General features: G+C 42.8%; 1 protein-coding gene across 5 annotated transcripts in view; it reads right to left on the bottom strand.

Moving 5' to 3' along the window:
- Positions 1-9,568: 9,568 nt before the first annotated feature.
- Positions 9,569-22,617, bottom strand: part of LOC144693097 (kinesin-like protein KIF26A) — a 280,736-nt gene continuing 267,687 nt past the window's right edge. For all 5 annotated transcript variants that reach the window (XM_078562489.1, XM_078562490.1, XM_078562493.1 and 2 more), the window contains 4 exons: positions 14,897-15,090; positions 14,375-14,398; positions 14,073-14,223; positions 9,569-11,013 (listed from right to left, as the gene is read on the bottom strand). In XM_078562489.1, coding sequence (XP_078418615.1) covers positions 10,835-11,013; positions 14,073-14,223; positions 14,375-14,398; positions 14,897-15,090 — 548 coding nt within the window. In that variant the 3' untranslated portion in view covers positions 9,569-10,834. The remainder of the gene's footprint in view (positions 11,014-14,072; positions 14,224-14,374; positions 14,399-14,896; positions 15,091-22,617) is intronic.

Raw genomic sequence — 22,617 nt, 5'->3', positions numbered from 1 at the left:
CACACGCATGATAATCTGCGCACCATCAGATCATCCAGGTGTACTCTTGAACCACAAGGGATTCCATTCCATCGTTGTTCAGCTGCTATCCAAAGGTTTATGTGGACATGCACCAGATTCCCAGGAAGCTGTCATTATGCTTTCATTCCCTGGCAGCCCAAGGCCCCTGACCTCTTTGGACCTCTAAGCAAACTTAAAGAGTGGCTGGTAGGAGAAAAAGGATAACCCATTCAAAGTTGACGCATGACACCTGTATGGAACCTCACCAATGAAGTCCAAGAATGATGCATCAATAGCCATATGACTACCAGATGTATTATTGAGCAAACTATCATGATGCGTTTCAGGTGTCTGGACAGATGTGGAAGCTTTTGGTGCTCGCCCGTGAAGGTGTTCAGAATGATTTTAGTATGCTGTGTTGCTGCAGAAGGAGCAAAGCACACCGCACGTATGCCTGCAAACAATTTCAATGTAGAAGAGGAAGATGAGGAGGAAGATGAAGATAGTGCCCCAAACACAGCACCAGACACTCACATTGCTGCCCCAGATACCAAGGATTCCCTTAGCTGTAAGAATTAGTTAAGAGCTACCACTGGACTGATGCAACTATCACATCCAACGCACCAGCTTCTGCTCCCCTCTCTATACATAAAGCAGTGGTTAAAACAACTCTACACCTAGTACACGCAGACCCTATTGGTTACTGTCAATTCATGTCTTCCCATTCACCCACAAGCAACTGAAAAGGCAAACTGCCAACCAAGAATGGACAACAGAACATGCTAAGTATGACTGCTGTGATAACGCAGCCCTTGGAAGGAATCAGCTCCTCTAAGCATTCAACATCCAGGAGGCCTATTAACTGCTGTACACATGAAGGCCAAGGAGGAGAGAAATGTTATGTATTAATACTGGCAAGGTGGGGAAGTTGCAACTAGCATTTTGAACATGATCATATTTAACTCCTTGGTGAAATCAAGTGCAGTATGATACTGATCTTTAAATCTTTCACCAGGTAGCTCTATAAGGTGACAGGCACTCCATCTCTGATGGCCAGGGACACAGAAATGCGATTATGCTTCACTACTTCCTCCTATGCAGCTGTCCACTGGGAAATCTGTGCAAGACCAGCTCTGGTTCTTTCTATTTCACTGTGTTTTGTGCTTTCTTAACCTATAATGGGGGACAGACTGATAAGTGACTTTAATGACATGTGTTTTCTGATGGATGCAGTGTATTTGGTGAGGGTGACTATCAGGGAAAGGCATTGAATTGCATAAGGATCAAGGTGAGTGGACGGGAATGAAGGCCAGAGAAGAAGCAGGATGGGTACACTTGAAAGGTCAGTAAGTGGGAGGAGTGATGCGGTGGAATAGATTTGATAGGCAGAGTGGGGAGGGGGTGTGATGTGCACAGCAGGAGTTCGATGTATGTTGAACTGTCCTCACCTTTCCTGACCTGGTTAGATGATTAAAGTGTTTTCGGCACTGAGTTCAGATGCATGGCACAAAGCTTCTGCTGCTGACCTCCCCGACCACCTCCAGCCATGCCCTTGCTCTTTGTTGCAGCAGTAGGTTTCTTTCTGCCATTGCTGGGGAAGAACATCAAGGGATGCATCATTTGAATCTTGGCACAGTTGTTGACCATCCTGAATTCATCACAGACAATTCTCCTTCAGTTTTACACAGCTCCTAACACTTTCAAATTCCATCCCTGAACTGTTAGTTTAAATGCTCCAGTTAAGATTGTGCCATGCGGATCTGTACCATGTCCATGATCGTGCGCAAGAGATGCCAACCTGGAAGCAATATTATAATGAGTTGGGCTTGATGAAATTGCACAAACCTATGCACCAAGATTTTTAAGAACATAAGAACTAGGAGCAGGAGTAGGCATTCAGCCCCTCGAGCCTGCCCCGCCATTCATTACGATCATGGCTGATCTCATTTTGGCCTCAACTCCAATTTCCCGCCCTCTCCCCATAACCTTTCAACCCATTACTAATTAAAAATTTGTCTATCTCCACCTTAAATTTATTCAGCGTCCCGGCATCCACTGCACTCTAAGGTAGTGAATTCCACAGATTCATGGCCCTTTAAAAAAAGTAATTCCTCCTCATCTCTGATTTAAATCTACCACCCCTTAGCCTAAAACTATGGCCTCTTGTTCTAGAATGCCCCAGAAGGGGAAACATCCACTCCATGTCTACTTTGTCTTTCCCCTTTAGCATCTTATATACCTCAATTAGATCTCCTCTCATCCTTCTAAACTCTAGTGAGTATAGGCCTAAACTGCTCAATCTCTGAGCCCCGCATCTCTGGAATCAATCTAGTGAACCTCCTCTGAACCACCTCCAGTGCAACTACATCCTTCCTCAAGAGGACCAAAACTGTCTCACCAATGCCTTGTACAGCTGCAACAACACTTTCCTATTTTTATACTCTTATTCCTTTAGCAACAAATGCCAAAATTCCATTTGCCTTCCTTATTACCTGCTGTACCTGCATACTAGCTTCCAGCGATTCATGCATGAGGACACCCAGATCCCTCTGCACTGAAGCATTCTGAAGTTTCTCTCCATTCAAATAATAAGTCGCCTTTTTATTCTTCTGACCAAAATAGGATAACCTCACACTTATCCACCTTACACTCCATCTGCCAAATTTTGGCCCATTCACCTAACCTGTCCATATCCATTTGTAAATTTCTTATTTCTCCCTTGCATCTTACTTTCCCACCTATTTTGGTGTCATCTGCAAATTTAGCTTTAGCACCTTCTGTCCCTGAATCCAAGTCATTAATATAGATTGTAAATAGTTGGGGCCCAAGGACCGAACCCTGTGGCACCCCACTAATTACAGCTTGCCATCCAGAAAAAGACCCATTTATCCCGACTCTCTGCTTTCTGTTGGTTAGCCAATCCTCTATCCAAGCTAATATATTACCCCTAACTCCATGTGATCTTATCTTGTGTATTAATCTTTTGTGCGGCACCTTATCAAAGGCCTTCTGGAAGTCCAGATAGACTACATCTACAGGATCCCCATTATCCACTTTGCTTGTCATATCTTCAAAGAACTCTAGCAAATTAGTCAAACACGATTTACTCTTCATAAAACCATGCTGACTCTGATGGATTGCATTTTGACTTTCTAAATGTCCCATTACTACTTTCTTAATAATGGATTCCAACAATTCCCCAATGACAGACGTTAAACTAACTGGTCTATAGTTTCCTACCTTCTGCCTCCCCCCTCCTTTTTGAATAAGGGCATTATATTAGCATTTTTCCAATCCACTGGAACCTTTCCAGTATCCAGGGGATTTTGGAATATTATAGCCAATGCATCCATTATCTCCACTGCCACTTCCTTTAAGACCCTGAGATGTAGGCCATCAGGTCCTGGGGACTTGTCACCCTTTAATCCCAATAGTTTGCTCAGTACTTTTTCTCTAGTGATGGTGATTGTTCTAAGTTCCTCCTTCTCTATATCCTCTGCACTACCTTTTACTATTGGGTGGTACTAGTGTCCTCCACTGTGAAAACTGAGGCAAAATATTGATTAAGCATCTCTGCCATTTCTGCGTTCCCCACTATTCACTCCCCAGTCTCATCCTCCAAGGGACCAACATTCACTTTAGCTACTCTCTTTCCTTTTATATACTTGCTGAAGCTTATGCTATCAGTTTTTACATTTTGCGCTAATTTTCTTTCATAATTTACCTTTACTCTTTTTATTATTTTTTTAGCAACCCTTTGTTGATCTTTAAAAGTTTCCCAATCTTCCAGCCTGCCACTGACCTTTGCAATTTGGTATGCCTTAGTTTTTGCCTTTAAGTTATCTTTAACTTCTTTGCTTAGCCATCGATGCTTCCCCGCACCCCCACCGCCCTTACCATCTTTCTTCCTCATTGGGATATATTTTACTTGGGAGGAATTGAATATCTCCTTAAATATCTGCCACTGTTCATCAACTGTCCTACCTTGTAGTCTTCCTACCCAGTCCACTAGGGCCAAATCTGCCCTCATACCTATGTAGCTACCTTTGTTTAACTCCAGAACACTAGCTTGGGATTCAAGTTTCTCGCTCTCAAACTGAACTTGAAATTTTTGGGGCTTTGTACCCAATATTGCACACTTCCCCCCCACCTACAAAAATGCCTTGGTGTTATTACCAAGCCAAAGAGCCAAGCACATATGACTTGCAGGGAAAATTTAAGGAAACCAATCTTGCTGTCTCTCTAGTCTACAATCTACTTAGTATTCTTGTCCTAATATACTAATTTTAATCTTGTGGCTCAGCAATATGACAATTAAGAATGAATATTAGAGCTTGTTAAAATATGCTGAACAGTAATAATTCACTTCTGAATCACTTCAGAACAATGAAAATTAACCACAAAGAATACTATCATCATTTGTGGAAGCTTTGTCAGAACTACTGCATCAGTATATTAAATTTATTATCACAGAACCACTCTTCACCATTACCTTCCTAGTAATGAGCCAAATGGTTACAGAGTGGAATCCAGAAATATTAAAGCATTGGGTAAACAGCCAACAGCCAAATATCGACAACAACTAATTAGTCATAAACTGGTCATGCATTGCCTGTGTAATGGATGTATAATGCGCTGGCTTAAAAACATGCTGTATGTTATGCCAGAAACAGTTATGAATCCTGTTATTTAGTGTTGAGCTAATAAACAAAAAATATTGTCCAAATGTAACATGTTATAGCTTTTGATAAGCCAAAATGCCAGATTTGTTCTATTATCCCTCCCCTCCTCTCATGGGTATGCTGTCTAAGAGATGAACAGATGCTGACTTGTCTTTGGTACCTCACTTAAGTCGGCATGCTTCATGAAATTAATGCAATTTAACTGTATGGGGCATTACAGTCAGCCTGGTCTCACACATCTTGCATGGGGACTTTCCAGCTGTGATCACTGGATGCCAGTCTTGAGCGGCAGCTAATTCTTCCCCTCACTAACCCACGAACGTTGAGGCCAATTATAGTATGCCTATTACTGACATCAATAACATAAGCAAAGACCAGGTTTGAACCTAGAATAAAATCTTCCTTACCAGGCTGAGTATCATAATCAGTGGTGCATTTATTGGATTACTAGTAAATTATCTGTGATATTGCCCTTGATCAGCTGATGAATCTAAGTTTCTTCTTACGTGCCAGACAGTGGCAGAATTGGGCACGACTGCAGAAACGTACTCCATCATGCCATCTAATGGCTAGAATCTGCAACTACATCATGACATTTGACGTAACAAAATGGCATAGGAAATGTTGACATAGCAATTTAAAATGTTAAATATACAATTAAAATTTTGACAGCTTTAGGCAAGTTTTGTGGCCAGACGTTGTGTGCCCTACAGATGATTGATAATGTATAGTAAGCGCTTTTAACAGAAGGAATTTGTTACACTTCTGGATTCTTTGGCCAACTTGTCTCAAGTTTGTGCTTGCTTCAGAGAGATTTATTTCTCATGCCTGTTCCTGAATTCAGAGTCAGATTCTGGAGGTGGGGTTTGGGGTAATTTTAACTTTACCCATCCCTCAGAAACCAGGTGGGTGGGCACTGATATACTGCCTGCTTTGTACTCACACTGATTTTAAACTCCTTTTATGAGTAGGCTGCAAAGGCACCCACCTGAAGTCTTTAAATATACAGGTGGGGGTCTGATAACGTTATTAAAATCTGACTGCAATTTTAAATCAGGCCTGAATTTCAGAAAAGGATGGGGGTATGAAGAGGACCTGAAAGGTAAGTTCCTAAATGGTGTTTGTTGGACCTGGAGGTGCAGGAATGCTCCTTTGGACTCCACAAAGAAAGTTTCGATGTCCCCTAACCTGGACACTTCCCTTCCTTCTTGCGAAAACCTCCAGGAAACCCCCTTCCCCACACCTGAGTGCATCGGTGGGTGTCTGAAGGTGATCACTTTGAGACAGAAGGATACAAACATATGAATTAGGAGCAGAAGTAGGACACTCAGCCCCTCAAGCCTTCTCCACCATTCAATAAGATCATGGCTGTTCTGATTTCTCCACATTCTCGCCTACCCCCATAACTTTCACCCCCTTGCTTATCAAGAATCTATCCACCTCTGCCTTAAACATATTCAAAGGTTCTGCTTCCACTGTCTTTTCAGAAAGAGAGTTCCAAAGACTCACGACCCTTTGCGAGAAAAAATTTCTCCCCATTTCTGTCTTAAATGGTTGACCCCTCATTTTTATACAGTGATCCTGGTTCTAGATTCTCCCACAAGAGGAAACATCCTTTCCACATCCACCCTGTCAAGACCCTTCAAGATCTTATGGGCAGAATTTTTAGCTCGGCGGGCAGGAGCGTGCCCGACCCGACCCGACCAAGTGTGAAATGACGGGCGTTGATGTCGGCCGAGCGTGCTGACGTCAACACGTAGTCACATGATAGCTCGGCCAGCGACCACGTGCCAGAGCTGGCAGTGACCCACCGACAAATAAAAGGCCCATTAACGCATTAAGCAATCAATTGTCCTGAATTTCTCACTGCCCGTCCAGCCTAACGGTTGACAGGCAGGCGAAAAGGCCAAGCGGCCTTTGCATTTTTTTGGAAACTTCATCCAAGAGCGGAATAAGGTTTCCAAAAGCAAATACAAGTGAAGTACATACTTTAATTTTTAATTAAAAACATGTCCCTGCTCATGTGACAGAACCACATGAGGGGACGTATTTTATTAATTTTTCCTGTTGTTTAATAACATTTTTAATACATTCTTCATCTCCCTGAGGCAGCTCTGTGCCTCAGGGACATTTTCAGTGCTCTTTTGTGCGCATGTGCGAAGTGCGCCCTAAGCCTGCTCGCCCTCCTCCCCTCATCTGCACAGGCAGCGCTCAGTGCTCCCGCTCGCATATCACGCTGGGCGGGCTTTAATTGGCCAGCCAGCATGAAATCACGGCGCCCCATCGATCGCGGGCGGTGACCGGCTTCCCAGCCACCCCCGCCTGCCCCCACCGATCCCACACGCCAAGGGCAAAATTCTGCCCTATATGCTTCAATCTAGTTGCCTCTTACTCTTCTAAACTCCAGCAGATACAAGCCTAGCTTGTCCAATCTTTCCTCATAAGACAATCCATCCATTCCAGGTCTAGTAAACCTTCTCCGAACTGCATCCAATGCAGTTACATCCTTCCTTAAATAAGGAGACCAATATTGTACACTGTACTCCAAATGTGGTCTCACTAATGCCTTGTTTGACTGAAGCATAACTTCCCTACCTTTGTATTCAATTCCCCTCACAATAAATGATAGCATTCTATTAGCCTTCTTTCTTACTTGTTGTACCTGCATACTAGCCTTTTGTGATTCATGCACTAGGACAGCCAGATCCCTCTGCCTCTCAGAGCTCTGCAGTCTCTCGCCATTTAGATAATATGCTTCATTTTTATTCTTCCTGCCAAAATGGACAATTTCACACTTTCCCACATTATACTCCATTTGCCAGATCTTTGCCCAGTCACTTAAGCTATCTATATCCCTTTGTAGCTTCCTTATGTTCACTTCACAACTTACTTTTCTACCTATCTTTGTGTCATCAGCAAATTTAGAAACCATACCTTCAGTCCCTTCATCCAAGTCATTTATATAAATTGTAAAAAATTGAGGCCCCAGCACTGATCCCTATGGCACACCATTTGTTATATCTTGCCAACCAGAAAATGATCCATTTAAGCCTACTCTCTGTCTCCTGTTGGCTAGCCAATCCCCTATCATCTTCCATCCATCCAATCTTCTATTGGATGTCTGGTATGAGGGAGACACAAGGTTTTCTTGGGGAGAACCAGGATGAGCGCTCCTCAGTTTCTGTTCCTCCAGGGCACTCAGTTCCAGAGCTCATTGCAGCCTGGGTCTAAACATGGGTAAAGAGCTGAATTCCAGAGGTGAGGTGAGAGTGTCTGCCCTTGACATTAAGGCAGCATTTGACCAATTATGGCATCAAGGAGCCCTGGCAAAATTGAAGTCAATGGGTATCAGGGGGAAAAACTCTGGCAGGAGTCATACCTAGCACAAAGGAAGATGGTTGTGATTATTGGAGGCCAATCTCTCAGCCCCAGGACATTGCTGCAAGAGTTCCTCACGGTAATGTTCTAGACCCAACCATCTTCAGCTGTTTCACCATAAGATCAGAAGTGGCTGATGATCTCACAGTGTTGAGTACCATTCGTGACTCCTCAAAATCTGAAGCCGTCCACGTCCGTATTCAAAAAGACCTAGATGACATTCGGACGTAGGCTGATAAGTGATAAATAACATTTGTGCCACACAAGTGCCAGGCAATAATCATATTCAAAAGAGAATCCAACTATCTCCACTTGACATTCAATGATACTACCATTGCTGAATCCCCCACTATCAACATCCTGGGGGATACCATCGACCAGAAATCTAACTGGACTAGCCAGCAGAATATATAAAAACTGCTTCTACAAGAGCAGATCTGAAGCTTAGGATTCTGCAGTGAGTAGCTCATTGCCAGGAATCTCTTCCACTGCCTTAAACATTCACTCCCTCCACCTTTGGCATGCAGTGGCAACAATGTGCGCCATATACTAGACGCAGTGCAGCAACTTGCTACGCCTCCTTCGGCAGCATCTTCCAAATCTACAACCTCTACCATCTAGAAGGACAAGGGCAGTAGACACATAGGAACACCACCAGCTAAAATTTCCCTTCCAAGCCACACACCATTTCTAGTGCTATCCAAAACTTTCACTCTTTCATGCACCTTATTCCTCTTTTCTATTTCTCTATACTGGTATCTATCCCCCTGCCAGTTTAGTTTAAACTCTCCACAACCACACGAGTGTACCTCCCCATGAGGACATTGGTTCTATTCCCTTAGAGATGCCTGACTAAAAGTACAGGAAATTAGGAATCTGATTTCAAATCTGGATTGGGACCTGTGGCTTTATTTACTGTTTCAGGGTATTTCTATTTGCTGGTTTCTGTGCTATCTTACTTACTTCAATGTAATATTTGTGCCTCTTAAGATAAATAACACTGCTGCAGAATGGCATGTTTACACTTAACATCCCATAACAGCACCATCTGTGGCCTGAGAATGTCAGGATAGCAGCAATGCAAGATCAGCAACCAATGCATGACAACCAGCTTGCCGACATCAGTAAGGAACAATTATTTGAAAATAACCTACCATGTGGGGCAGTAGAGGCCAAAATATTAATGATGTTCAGAGTGCAGCTGGATGATATAGTGAGTGCCATACACAATGGAGAACTACAACTGTCCTTTCTTATCCTTTGAGTTTTCTTGCATGTCAGTCTTTACCTTTCTATACCTGGATTCTTCCAAACTAACATAGATCTTAATCTCAGATGGTCAGGAATTTTACTTCGCTCCAGTTACTCGCTATGGGTAAAATACAGTATAACTAGGACATTCTAAAGAACATGGTTTTAAAAGGCTGTATTATATTTGACTGTCAGTGCAATATTCAATATATATCTTAATGCTTTCTCAATGTAAAATTATAACTATGAAACAGAAATATTAATACCAGTGGACATGTAATTTATTCACAGATAAAAGCTAATGCAACTACCATAATATACATTTATACAAAGCTTCTGAAAAAAACCTTTACAAATAAAATGGTCAGAAAATACCATTCACAATGAATTGTGATACTGTATTTATTATTTCATCACGTAAAATTGTTTTTGTTTGGCAATAATTCATCAAATAGTGGCTGCTGTCCAGTACTAAAAAGAAAAAAAAAATCTTACACAAACTTTTATGCAATGTTCAAATAGCTCTTCTATCAAATTTGTTTTTTTTTGAAGAAATCCTGAGATGCAATATTTTTAAACAACACAATCAATCATTTCAGAAATCAATACTGTATTTATTTTGTAAACCTGTTTTTGGTTTCTAAAAAAGAGTATATAAATTTTGATCATTGATAACTTACAATATTGGATTCACTATGCAGTCTCTCTGTGGCTACACTGAATTGCTGCTGTTAGCATCAGTTCACATTATTTGGCACAGTGACCTCTTTACTGATTTACTTATGACTGGTTTAGAAAACTAGGAATTTCATTCTGCCCTTCTGCATCAATAGCAATGTGTAGAAAGAAGTGGCTCAAAAACAGACAAGATTCCATATAAAAAAAGTCTCCCAAAAAATCATTACATTTTATAATATGCCTCAATTAATGAAACTTTAAAAAAAACACTGGTAAAACAGAATACCATGGGATATTAATGTACGAGGGAATATTCCAAAATTCAAAACATATCAACGGCTCTCTAGACAAGAAAGCAAAGTCAGAGATGTGAACATAATTTACTTATTGCTTTGCTACAATGAATTTTTTACATATGTCATATAAATACAATATACAATATAAAATAAGCAATTTGTTTCAGTGTTTACTTAGGTATGCTGGTTTCTTTACTAGCACCAATGCAAATAAATCAAGTGAACCTAAAAGGCACTTTAAGGTTTTTCAGTTCTTTGTTCTTCTTGGTTTATGTTGCCTTCTTTCTTCCTTCAGGGAAAGGAAATTGTTCGCATGAACAGTTTAAGCTTTCACTGTGTTTAAGCTCTGAGGCACTGTATTGATTTACACAGCTCACCATCAAGATTCACTGACACCACATCAGCTCTCTCTCAACATTCTCTGCCATCTTCCTCTGTCTCCACATCACCAACCTCCCCTCAAATTCCTTAAAATCTTTTTCGCTTCAGACGTTGGCTGCTTTCACAGTAGAATGACCTGGATTTATGCTCTCCCACCAGTGGCCGTCTTTAAACTTGCACTTCCCTCGGTCCATCGTTCACTTCAGTGATCATGCCAATATCAAAACAGGTCACCATCATTATCCTTGCCTTGCATAGGTTGACACGTTGTTCAAGCTCCTCTGTTACCTCCTCCAGTGCCTCCAGGTACTCCAGGGACTCCTTATCCAGGTCTAGGTCAACCTCAACTGTTAGCAGAGATAGTGCAAGCAGATCAGGCAAACAACAGATGACAAGTGCATAAAGGTTTATAATTTAAAACCATTACATTTGCAATTTAAGCAAATATATGAAACACCTGTGGACGATCAATCTCTTTTTCCTTACCCCTTTTAAAATGCATTTCTTGCCTCCTCTTTAGCTACATACTAATTGGCAGCAGAAGTTGGTACGACACAACCTCCGACAATATTCTTCTGTAATCAGCCACTAAATGGTGCATGAGAGCAGGCACAAATGGCTAGGATTTCTATTGTCCGTCCCTCCCCTTAACCTCTGCTCATTGACAGCTGAGATTAGCAATTTACTTCCTGGGTCAACCCCAACATCCTGGCACACTGTGACAGAGGGAGTAGTAAGTTTTCTCTTTTGGCACATGTGTGGGAGAGGCGAGATAGAAAAGGGTTCAATTCTTTTTTATTACACAGTTTGCACCATGCCAATTCTCAAATAGCTGTTCTTGTTAACCATGCAAGCACATTGTTTAGCTCGCTCTTTTCAGACTTTCAGGTGAATGACACTGCAATACAGTCAACAGGTATATGAAGAAATATTTCTGCAGAGGTGGTCACCAGTGTAACTTTGGCAAAAGACCGGTTATAAACCCTGATGCTAAGGCCTAAAGGAACACTTTTAACCATTTACATTTGTTTCTTTGGGAGCTCTGCCAAGCTTCTACTGAAATTATAACAGGAGTTTAGAAAACCCTCCTCACCCCTCACCCCCACAGAAATTCTAGACAATCTTTTCTTAAAATACAAAATCATAGTGATTGTATTTAAAGAAACAAATTGCAAGAGTAAATCCTTTGCAGAATCACTCGCTGAAGAAAGTAGATACATATTATCTATACTGCGTAAGAAACATCATTCAATTATTTCTTCTATCCAATTTTATTCTTTATCCATGCAGTATATCCAGGTCAAATAATCAGAAAACCAATGGCATGCTAAATGAAGGCTCTTATTCTACATGAATCGATGTAAATGTGACAGTAGGTCATAAGTTTGAATTAGTCATCTTCTGCATACTGTGCAACAGTTACTTTAAAAGACTTAGCATGCCTTATTCATTGATTATTCATTAACAGACGGTAAAATATACTGTGTATCAAATTAGCAGCACTACTTTTCTTTATCTTTTAACAAGATTAATACAGTCACAATCACAATTCTTTAATTGTTCTTTAATATTTTAACAATATTAACAATTCTTTAACATTTTGTTAAGGATCCTTTTCCTTTCCAGACAGGTGTTATGTTTTGGCATGTTTCATTAGGTTCTGCAGCCTATTGCTTAATCCCGGTGTGCACCATTTAAAGAACATGAGAGCTTCCTGATTCACTGAGGTTTTGTAGATGCGCAGGCCAATGTCAAATCTTACAGATGGATAATGGCTAAATAAGGGAAACTAACAACTATGGAGCTGCGAACAAGGAGTTTTAGCTGAGGAGGGTAAAAATGGCAAATTGGCAATTATTCATGTGTGAGTTTTGATAGTGAGTGCTAGTGGCTGTTTATCAGAAGATACATCACTATCAAGGCCTTACCCAACATACACATATCAGCACTTCCAGCAGAAACCATTGGGAAGCGGTTAAGAGCAAGATCTTGCCTGATTTTCCCCCTACCAAGCTCACTTCAGCATCATTACTACTATATTGCCTGGGAACCTAATTCATTATAGACTGGGAACTGAACCTTGAATTTACCTGTTCTTAATCGTTCAGCTACTTAATGAGTAAACTGAGCTATCAGGGGAACTTCAATGAATGGTTTAGAAATAATGGCTTCATCCAACACATTGGTCTGAATTTCCTTTAAACCCCTGGTCTAGTAGATGACAGGTAACACTGGCAGAATAGGCCCAAGAGGGACAGGAAATCATCTGCCTAGAGGAGGAATTATGCAATGACGCCTCCACTAAGTGATACTACCATCAAACCCAAAAATGGCCAATGACGTTCAGAGGAGGCAGGACTGCTTCCTCACTGGAAGCCCCACAGCTCCTTCTCCCTAATCGCTCATAATCTGGCCATCTGTGACAAACTAGCATCCAGATAACTGCAGATGCAGAAATGGTCCCACTGAGGTGTACAACCAGATCCAAGAATCATTTCTATCAGCCTCCCATGCAGTTGTCTGGCTAATTTTTCTGCAGTCATCCCCTACCACCCCCGCTGCCTCAGCCCGTTTAGGGGTGCCCAGGACAAACCCCTACTGTAACAAGAACTATTACTGGCATTAAATTAATTCGTTGACCGTGTATAATCTGACAGTGTCAGGCATAGGGTCATTGGTGCCTACTCAACCTCTCCTACATCATCACAATGGGCTCAAGGATTCTTGGGGCCATTATTGATGCAGCTGGGCATTTACCCTTCCATTACTCTTGGATCAGACATCAAGTGCTAACTTTTTTCCATAGTGAAGAACCAGGACTCTGCTAAGAAATCTCAACAAAAACTGCGGAATTTAGCTTCAGCACGTATCTGCAGATTTCAGAGCTCTCTTTCAAAATCATAAATGATCCTTTGGATTAAGAATGGCTGGCTGTCCACCTAATGTGCATATTAATGCTTAAACTGTTCTTTTTTTTGCTGCTCATTTTTGATGTCTGCATGAGAGCTCTTCAACTGTGAAACAATCTACTTGATTGATCATATTTACATAAAATCCTCAGTTTGTTCCTTGCGTATTGACAAGCGAAAGCTTACTAGACAGAGGTTTGTCTAACCCTGAAATCTAACCCTGAAATCACTAGCGCGTGGCATGATAATTTTTTAAAACTAGAGAATCATTTAGGCATGTCCTTTTTATCTTTATAGTTTCCCTCCTGGGGTTCAATGCATGCGTGCATATTTCACACTCTGTATCGTCATATATTTGCTGCTTAATTTACTATCTGCATTTTGATTGCAAAGTAAATCAACTTTGTATTTATATAAAGAATGCACACCTATGTCTGAACGCCCACCCATCTTGTTGTTTTGTTAGTAGAGCAGGGAAAAGTATTTGGTGTACTTACACTCTGATTTCCACTTATCAGGATCCATCATCAGCCTGCTCTTGGTATCCTCCAACTCTTTCATCAATAACTCATGCTTTGCCTTTAATTCTCTTATGCGCTGCTGTCGCTTCTCCAAGATCTTCAGTTTTGTATTGAAGTACAATAGACCCTGTCAGGACACACAGAAATCATCCTCTGTCGCAGTTCAAACAAAATAGCTGCAAATCATTTGAATTTTCCACTCTACGTTTTAAACATTACTATAAAATCATAAAGAAAACAAAATGTATTAAGGACAAGAAATCTGCTGAAGTTCTCACCTTGTCAACATCTTGGAAAGGTTCCTATGGTGTTAATGACAAAGAACAAGAAAGAAAGGGGAAAAAGGTTATAGTGACAAATTCTGTAGTAAGATGACCGTAGATATTGTGCGTAATCCTTAGTTAATTGAGAACAAATCAGATTATAATACTGCTGATGCATTATAATTTCAAAGAGCACACCTTTTCTCGTCTGTAAAGGAGTTAATGATCCTAGTATAGAATGGCTATAAAGTTTGATAAAGCAGGCAAAGACTGTAAAGGTTCATTCATAATATATTCATAGATTTTCTTCAGTTACACCATCTCTCCTGGCTAAGCATGATTAATTGTGAATAGTAATTATTTTTATCTCCTCTTTGTAAGGGCACTCCAACATATGCGTTGTAAAATTAATAATTATAGTAATTTAATTGCAGTCAATCTCCTGGATGTAATTGTGCTCTGTCTCTATTTAAGCAGCCATTCCTCACTGATACCATAATTTAGACTGTCTAAACTTGTTGTACTAAATGTACTGACCTCATTTTCCTCCTGCCTGTGTCTCTGTAACCGTTCCACATCATCAATCTCGTAAACCTTAATTTCAAATGACTCCTTTAGGGTGCCTGGCAGAGGTGGCAAGTCCACCCACTGCCCAGTGGTGCTTGTTGGCTTTCGTCCCAAGGATGATGTGTCGGGCAGAGGGGCTGGAATCAGCCGACGGCGCTGAGTACCTACAATAAAAAATTAAACCATTGTTTATTAAATGAAACTTCTTGTAAGGTCTCTTATTGACATACCACACGTAGAAAAGAATAATCTTTCAACAAAATCACAAAGATTTAGCGGCAAAAGTTCACTCAAACCAGACAAGCAAGTCTGATAGCATTAAGACAATGCCTTCACCTTGACAACTGAAATGATGATTGCACTTTCTCCACAACAAAGTCAAATTTTACGGGTCAGCCATAAATCTATTCAAATGTAATTCATACTCTATTATTGAAACCTTAACGCATTTGAAAGCTTGTCTGGTGAATTATATCAGTAATACTGACACATAAAGCATCTGTTACGTCATAGAATCATACAGTATAGAGGCCATTCCCCCCTCTTTGAAAGAGCTGTCCAATTAGTTCCACTCCTCTGTTCTTTCCACATAGCTCTGCAACAACAACTGGTTTTTATATAGTACCTTTAATGGAATAAACGATCGCAAGGCACTTCACAGGAGTATTATGAAGCAAAACTTGACACTGAACCTCATAAGAAGATATCAGGGCAGATGGCCAAAAGCTTGATGAAAAGGTAGGTTTTAAGGAGCGTCCGAAAGGAAGAAAGAGACCTGGGGAGGAAGAGAGGTTTACGGAAGGAATTCCAGAGATTAGGACCTAGGCAGCTGAATGTATGGCCACCAGTGGAGCAATTATAATCGAGGCTGCTCAAGGGGCTGTAATTAGATAAACCCAGATATCTTGGGAGATTGTGGGGTTAGAGGAGATTACAGACATAGGGAGAGACTTAAAAAAAAGGATGAAACTTTGAAAATTGAGGCCCTGCTTGATTGGAAGCCAATGTAGGTTAGCAAGCACAGGGATGATGGGTGAACAGGACTTGGTGTGAGTCAGGTCATGGGCAGCAGAGTTGTGGCTGACCTCAGGTTTAAAGAAAGCAGAATGTGGGAGGCTGAGTAGGTGTGTGTTAGAGGTAACATACACATGGATGTTTCAACAACAGGTGAACTGAGGCAGAAGCAGAGTTGAGCGATGTTATGCAGGTAGAGGTAGACAGCCTTAGTGATGGCACAATAATTGAAAGCTCATCTCAGGTCACATATGACATCAAGGTTGCAAACAGCCTGGTTCAGCCTTAGACCGATGCCAGGGAGAGAGATGGGGTTGATAACTAGGGAACAGAGTTTGTAGCAGGAACTGAAGACAATGGCTTTAGTCTTCCCAACATTTAATTTGAGGAAGTTTCTACTCATCAGTACTGCATGTCAAATGAGCAACTGACATTTGGTAACAGTGGAGGCATCAGGGGAGGTTATGGCAAGGAAGAGGTGGATGTCATCAGCGTACGTGTGAAAATTAATGCTATGTTGTTGAACGATGACACTGACAAGCAGCATATAATGAGAAATAGGAAGAGGCCAGGGATAGATCCTTAGAGAACACCTGAGGTAATGGTGCAGGAGAGGGAACAGAAGCCATGGTAAGTCACCCCTGGACCAGATGAGCTTCATCCCAGAGTTTTGAAGGAGGTGGCTAGAGAAATAGCAAATGCATTGGTGTTTATCTTTCAAAATCCTATAGATTCTGGAAAGGTTCCTGCAGACTGGAAAGTAGCAAATGTAACCTCACTATTTAAGAAGGGAGGAATAGGGAAAACGGAGAACTGCAGACCTGTTAGTTTGATGTCAGTAGTAGGGAAAATGTTAGCATCTATTATAAAGGATATGATATCTGGACATTTAGAAAAGAATGGTAAAATTTGGCAGAGCCAACATGGATTTATGAAAGGGAAATACTGTTTGGGGATATTACTTGTAGCATTGATAAAGGAGAACCATGGATGTGGTGTATTGGCTTTTGATAAAGTTCCACACAGGAGGTTAGTAAATAAAATTAGAACACAAGTGATTGGGGGAATTATATACTAGCATGGATTGAGAATTAGTTAACAAACAGAAAGCAGAGAGTAGGAATAAATAGATTATTCTCAGGATGGCAGGCAGTTACTAGTGGGGTATCGTAAGGATCAGTGCTAGGTCCACAGCTGTTCACAATCTATATAAATGATTTGGATGTGGGAACCAATTGTAATATTTCCAAATTTGCTGATGACACCTAACTGGGTGGGAATGTAAGTTGTGAGGAGGATGCAAGGAGGTTTCAGGAAGACTTGGACTAAGTGAATGGGCTGGAACATGGCAGATGGCATACAAGTGAATAAGTTTGAAGTTATTCACTTTGGCAGAAAAGACAGAAAGACAGAATATTTTTTAAATGGTGAAAAATTGGGAAGTGCAGGTGTCCAGAGGTACCTGGGTGTCCTTCTTCATGAGTCACTAAAAGTTAGCACGCAGGTGCAACAAGCAATCAGGAAGGCAAATGGTATGTTGACCTTCATCGCAAGGGAATTTGAGTACAGGAGTAAAGATCTCTTGCTGCAGTTATATAGAGCCTTGGTGAGACCTCACCTGGAGTATTGTGTACAGTTTTGGACCCCTTATCTAAGGACGGATATATTGCCATAGAGGGAATGCAATGGAGGTTCACCAGATTAATCCCTGGGATGGCGGAGGAGAGATTGGGGAGACTGGGTGTGTATTCCCCAGAGTTTCGAAGAATGAGGGGTGACCTCTTGAAACTTACAAAATTCTTACAGGGCACAATAGGATGGATGTGGATAAGGAGCCTGAACAACCTCGGAGTGGTAGTCAGAGTTGGATTGCCACTGCGCCCCGAGTTTTTTTACCTTAAGGTTTTTTCAATCCTACCTTGTCCAACCTTCCGACTCAGGTGGACAAGATCCAGGCAGTGCAGTACATCCCCAGTAAGGTAGGGGGGGGGCTGGCCTAGCATCAAGGGCAGCTCAGTCCTATGCAAGTAGGTCATGCCCCCTTTTTTATGGCATTAGTTGTCATAAACAAGTTAAAGGCCAGGGAGAAAATAAGTGTATAAGGTAAGTGGGTAGGGTTTGGGGGGCAGGGGGCCAGGTTGTGACGGGGTGAGGAGGGGTTTGGGTCGGGTGGTCGGGTAGGGCCTAGTGGGGATGGGGGGTTGAACTGGGTCGGGATTTCGGGGGTTCAGGCTGGGCCTCAGGAGGAGCTGGGGTCGGGTAGGGCCTTTGTGGAGAGGTAGGGTCAGGCTGGGCCTTGGGGGGAGGGGGGTCAGGTTGGGCCTCTGACAGGGGTTGGGGTGGGGTCGCATTGGGCCTGACGTGAGGGAGATCGGGTCGGGTCGTGCCTTCAGGGGGTGGGGTGAGGGTCAGGCCTGGCAGGGGTGGAAAGAGTCCACATTGGGTTGGGGGGAATCCTGTGGGTTGGGGAGATCCTGTTGAAGGGTGTGGTTCCATGGGGGTGGGGGGAGTCCCATGGGGTGTCGGTATGGGTCTGTGCAATAGTCACCCAGGAGTTAGAAGAGGTTTTAATCCTTCTAACTTTTTGTGGGTAGCTATTGATGTAGCCCAGTCGGAACCAACCAAGGTTTGTGATTTAAATTGCATTTTTGGATGGTTCCCAGTGCAGGGCAATTGACCAGGGGAAGTTTGTACTTCCGGGCAATTGCCATGCAAACCCTAACTGTGAACCTCCAGGGGGGTGGAATCTTTGGAGTACCCTGCCAATACAACCCCCTGGCTCGGAAGTTATGGCCCAATATGTTTCCCCTGGCTGGTGAGTCAAGAAACAGGGGATGTATCTCAAGATAAGGGGTAGACTGTTCAAGGCTGAGGAATTTCTTCACTCAGAGGTTGGTGAATCTTTGGAATTCTCTACTCCAGAGGGTTGTGGAAGTTCAATCAATGAGCATGTTCAGAACAGATAAAAACAAAAAGCTAAAAGCTACTGCGGATGCTGGAAATCCAAAACAAAAACAGAATTACCTGGAAAAACTCAGCAGGTCTGGCAGCATCGGCGGAGAAGAAATCAGTTAACGTTTCGAGCCTTCATGGCCCTTCGGCAGAACTGAAGCATAGTTAGGAGAAGGGAGAAATATAAACTGGTTTAAGGTGGGGGTGGGGGGGGGGGGGGGGCGCGCGGTGGGGGAGAGAGACGTTGAGGGTATGGTGATTGTGGAGATGAGCAGATAATCAAAAGATGTCACAGACAAAAGGGTCAAAGAGGTGTTGAAGGTGGTGATATTTGTCTAAGAAAAGTGCTAATTAAGAATGGAAGACAGGATATTCAAAGTACAGCTCTAGTGGGGGTGGGGTGGACAGACTAATAAGGTTTTAGTTTTAGATTTAAAAATAATGGAAATAGGTGGGGAAAGAAGAATCTATATAAATTATTGAAAAAAAAGGGGGGGTGGGGGGGGGTGGGGGGAGAAACAGGGTGGGGATGGGGGGAGGGGGAGTTTAAGATCTAAAGTTGTTGAATTCAATATTCAGCCCGGAAGGCTGTAAAGTGCCTAGTCGGAAGATGAGGTGCTGTTCCTCCAGTTTGCGTTGGGCTTCACTGACAATGCAGCAAGCCAAGGACAGACATGTGGGCAAGAGAACAGGGTGGAGTGTTAAAATGGCAAGCGACAGGGAGGTTTGGGTCTTTCTTGCGGACAGACCGCAGGTGTTCCGCAAAACGGTCGCCCAGTTTGCATTTGGTCTCTCCAATGTAGAGGAGACCGCATTGGGAGCAACGAATGCAGTAGACTAAGTTAGGGGAAATGCAAGTGAAATGCTGCTTCACTTGAAAGGAGTGTTTGGGCCCTTGGACGGTGAGGAGAGAGGAAGTGAAGGGGCAGGTGTTGCATCTTCTGCGTGGGCATGGGGAGGTGCCATAAGTGGGGGTTGAGGAGTAGGGGGTGATGGAGGAGTGGACCAGGGTGTCCCGGAGGGAACGATCCCTACGGAATGCCGTCAGGGGGGTTGAAGGGAAGATGTGTTTGGTGGTGGCATCATGCTGGTGTTGGCAGAAATGGCGGAGGATGATCCTTTGAATGCGGAGGCTGGTGGGGTGATAAGTGAGGACAAGGGGGACCCTATCATGTTTCTGGGAAGGAGGAGAAGGCGTGTGGGAGGATGCACGGGATATGGGCCGGACACGGTTGAGGGCCCTGTCAACGACCGTGGATGGAATATCACCACCACCTTCAACACCTCTTTGACCCTTTTGTCTGTAACATCTTTTGATTATCTGCTCATCTCCACAATCACCACACCCTCAACGTCTCTCCCCACACCCCCCCCCCCCCCGCCGCCTCCCCCCCTCCCCCCTCCACCTTAAACCAGTTTATATTTCTCCCTTCTCCTAACTATGCTTCAGTTCTGCCGAAGGGCCATGAAGGCTCGAAACATTAACTGATTTCTTCTCCGCCAATGCTGCCAGACCTGCTGAGTTTTTCCAGGTAATTCTGTTTATGTTCAGAACAGAAGCTGGTAGATTTCTGGATACCAATGACATCAACGGATACAGAGACAGCACAGGAAAGTGGTGTTGAGGTAGATTTTAAGCCATGATGTAATTGAATGGCAGAGCAGGCTCGATGGGCTGAACGCCCTACTCCTGTTTCTTTGTTCCGAAGTGATACTTTGGCTACAACCCGATAGATAGATGAGAATGGAATCAGGTAAGTGGAGTCCTACCCGGCTGTACAACAGTGGAGAGGCATTGGAGGAGGATGGTGTGGCCAAACATATCAAAGGCTGCAGACTTTGTCAGAGTCACATCGTATGTCATTTGTGACTTGGATAAGAGCCATTTTGGTACTGTGACAAGGGAGGAAACCTGATTGGAGAGATTCAAATATGGAGTTCCCAAAAGATGGATTGGGGTAGCAACAACATATTCAAGGACCTTGGAGAGGAAAGGAATATTAGAGATGGGATGGCAGGACAGCGGGGTCAAGGGTTGTGTTTTTGAGGAGTGGAGTGAGAATAGCGAATTTAAAGGAGAGAGGTGCAGTACCTGGAGGGAGAGTTGTTAACAATATTAGCTAACATGGGACCAGGGAGGAAAGTTAGGTAGTCAGTTGAGGGTTGAGGGACCAGGAGTTGGATCTCATAGACAAGATGAGCTGGAAGTGGGCATGTGGGGCGATAAGAAGAAAACCAGAGAGTGATGCAAGTTAGGGCAGTGGAAAACTTTAGAGGAAATTTGTCACAGTGGGCTAGTGGAAGACAGGAAAGCAAAAGAGGCAACTGACTTGATAGTCACAAAGAAGTCATGAGCTCATCATACTTATTTTTGGAGGTTGGGCTAGAGGACACAGGGGAGAGCAGCTTCAGAAGACAGTTTACAGTAGAACAAAGAAGCCAAAATGTCCTAATATTCCAGGATGATTCTGGAATAGTAAGCAGTTTTAGCAGGTGAGATCAACACCAGGCATACTTAAAAAATTAGATGCCAACCTTGTGAAGCTACAACAGAGGACTCTAATCATACTAAACAGCAGGAGCAGAATGCAACAGACAGAGCTCTGTGATCCCACAATCAAGGGATCAGATCAAAGCCCTGCAGTCCTGCTCCATTCTGTCATGAAAGTTGATGGAAAATTAAACAACTAATGGGAGAAGGAGGGTCCACAAACACTAATGCAGATGTCTACTACATCACTACAAAAGATAAGGCTGAAGCGTTTGCAACCATGTTCAGCCGAATTGCTGAATGGACAATTCACCCTGAGGTCCCCAACATAACAGGTTCAGTCTTCAGCCAATTTGATTCACTCCACATGATATCAAGAAATGGCCAAACACACTTGATACAGAATAGGCTAGAATCCTACCAATACCCTGACTATTGTATTGAAGACTTGTGCTCCAGAACTAACTGTGTCCCTAGCCAAACTGTTCCAGTGCATCTACAACACCAGTTTCTACCTGACAACGTGGAAGATTGCTCAGATATGTCCAGTCCACAAAAGCAAAAATTACCACCGCATCAATCTACTCTCAATCATCAGCAGAGTGATACAAGGCGCCATTGACAGTGTTAGCGAGTGACACTTACTCACCAATAACCTGCTCACCGATGACCAGTTTGGGTTATGCCAGGGGCACTTGGCTCCAGACCTCATTACAACCTTGGTTTAAACATGGACAACAGAGCTGAATTCCAGAGGTGAGGTGAGGTGGCATCAAGGCAGCATTTGACCTATTGCGGCATCAAAGAGCTCTAGCAAAATTGAAATCAATGGGAACTGGGGGGGAAACACTCCACTGGTTGGAGACATACCTAACACAAAGGAAGATGGTTGTGGTTCTGGAAGCCAAATAGCTGAGCTCCAGCGCATCACTGCAGGAGATCCTCAGCCACCCGGTCATAGGGCCAACGGCCTTCAGCTGCTTCATCAATGGTTCTCCATCCACCATAAGTCAAAAGTGGGATGGTCGCTGATGATTGCACAGCATTCAATACCATTCCTCAGCCACTAAAGCAGTCCGTGCCTGCATGCAGCAAAACCTGGACAATATTCCGGATTGGACTGATAAGTAACAAGTAACATTTGCACCAGACAATTCCCAAGCAATAACCATCTTCAGCAAGTAAAAAACCTAGCCATCAACCCCTGACATGCAATGGCATTACCTTGGCTGAA

The sequence above is a fragment of the Cetorhinus maximus genome, chromosome 18 (genome assembly GCF_964194155.1).
Source record: "Cetorhinus maximus chromosome 18, sCetMax3.hap1.1, whole genome shotgun sequence".
Classification (NCBI taxonomy): domain Eukaryota; kingdom Metazoa; phylum Chordata; class Chondrichthyes; order Lamniformes; family Cetorhinidae; genus Cetorhinus; species Cetorhinus maximus.
This window is presented reverse-complemented; position numbering and strand designations above follow the sequence as displayed.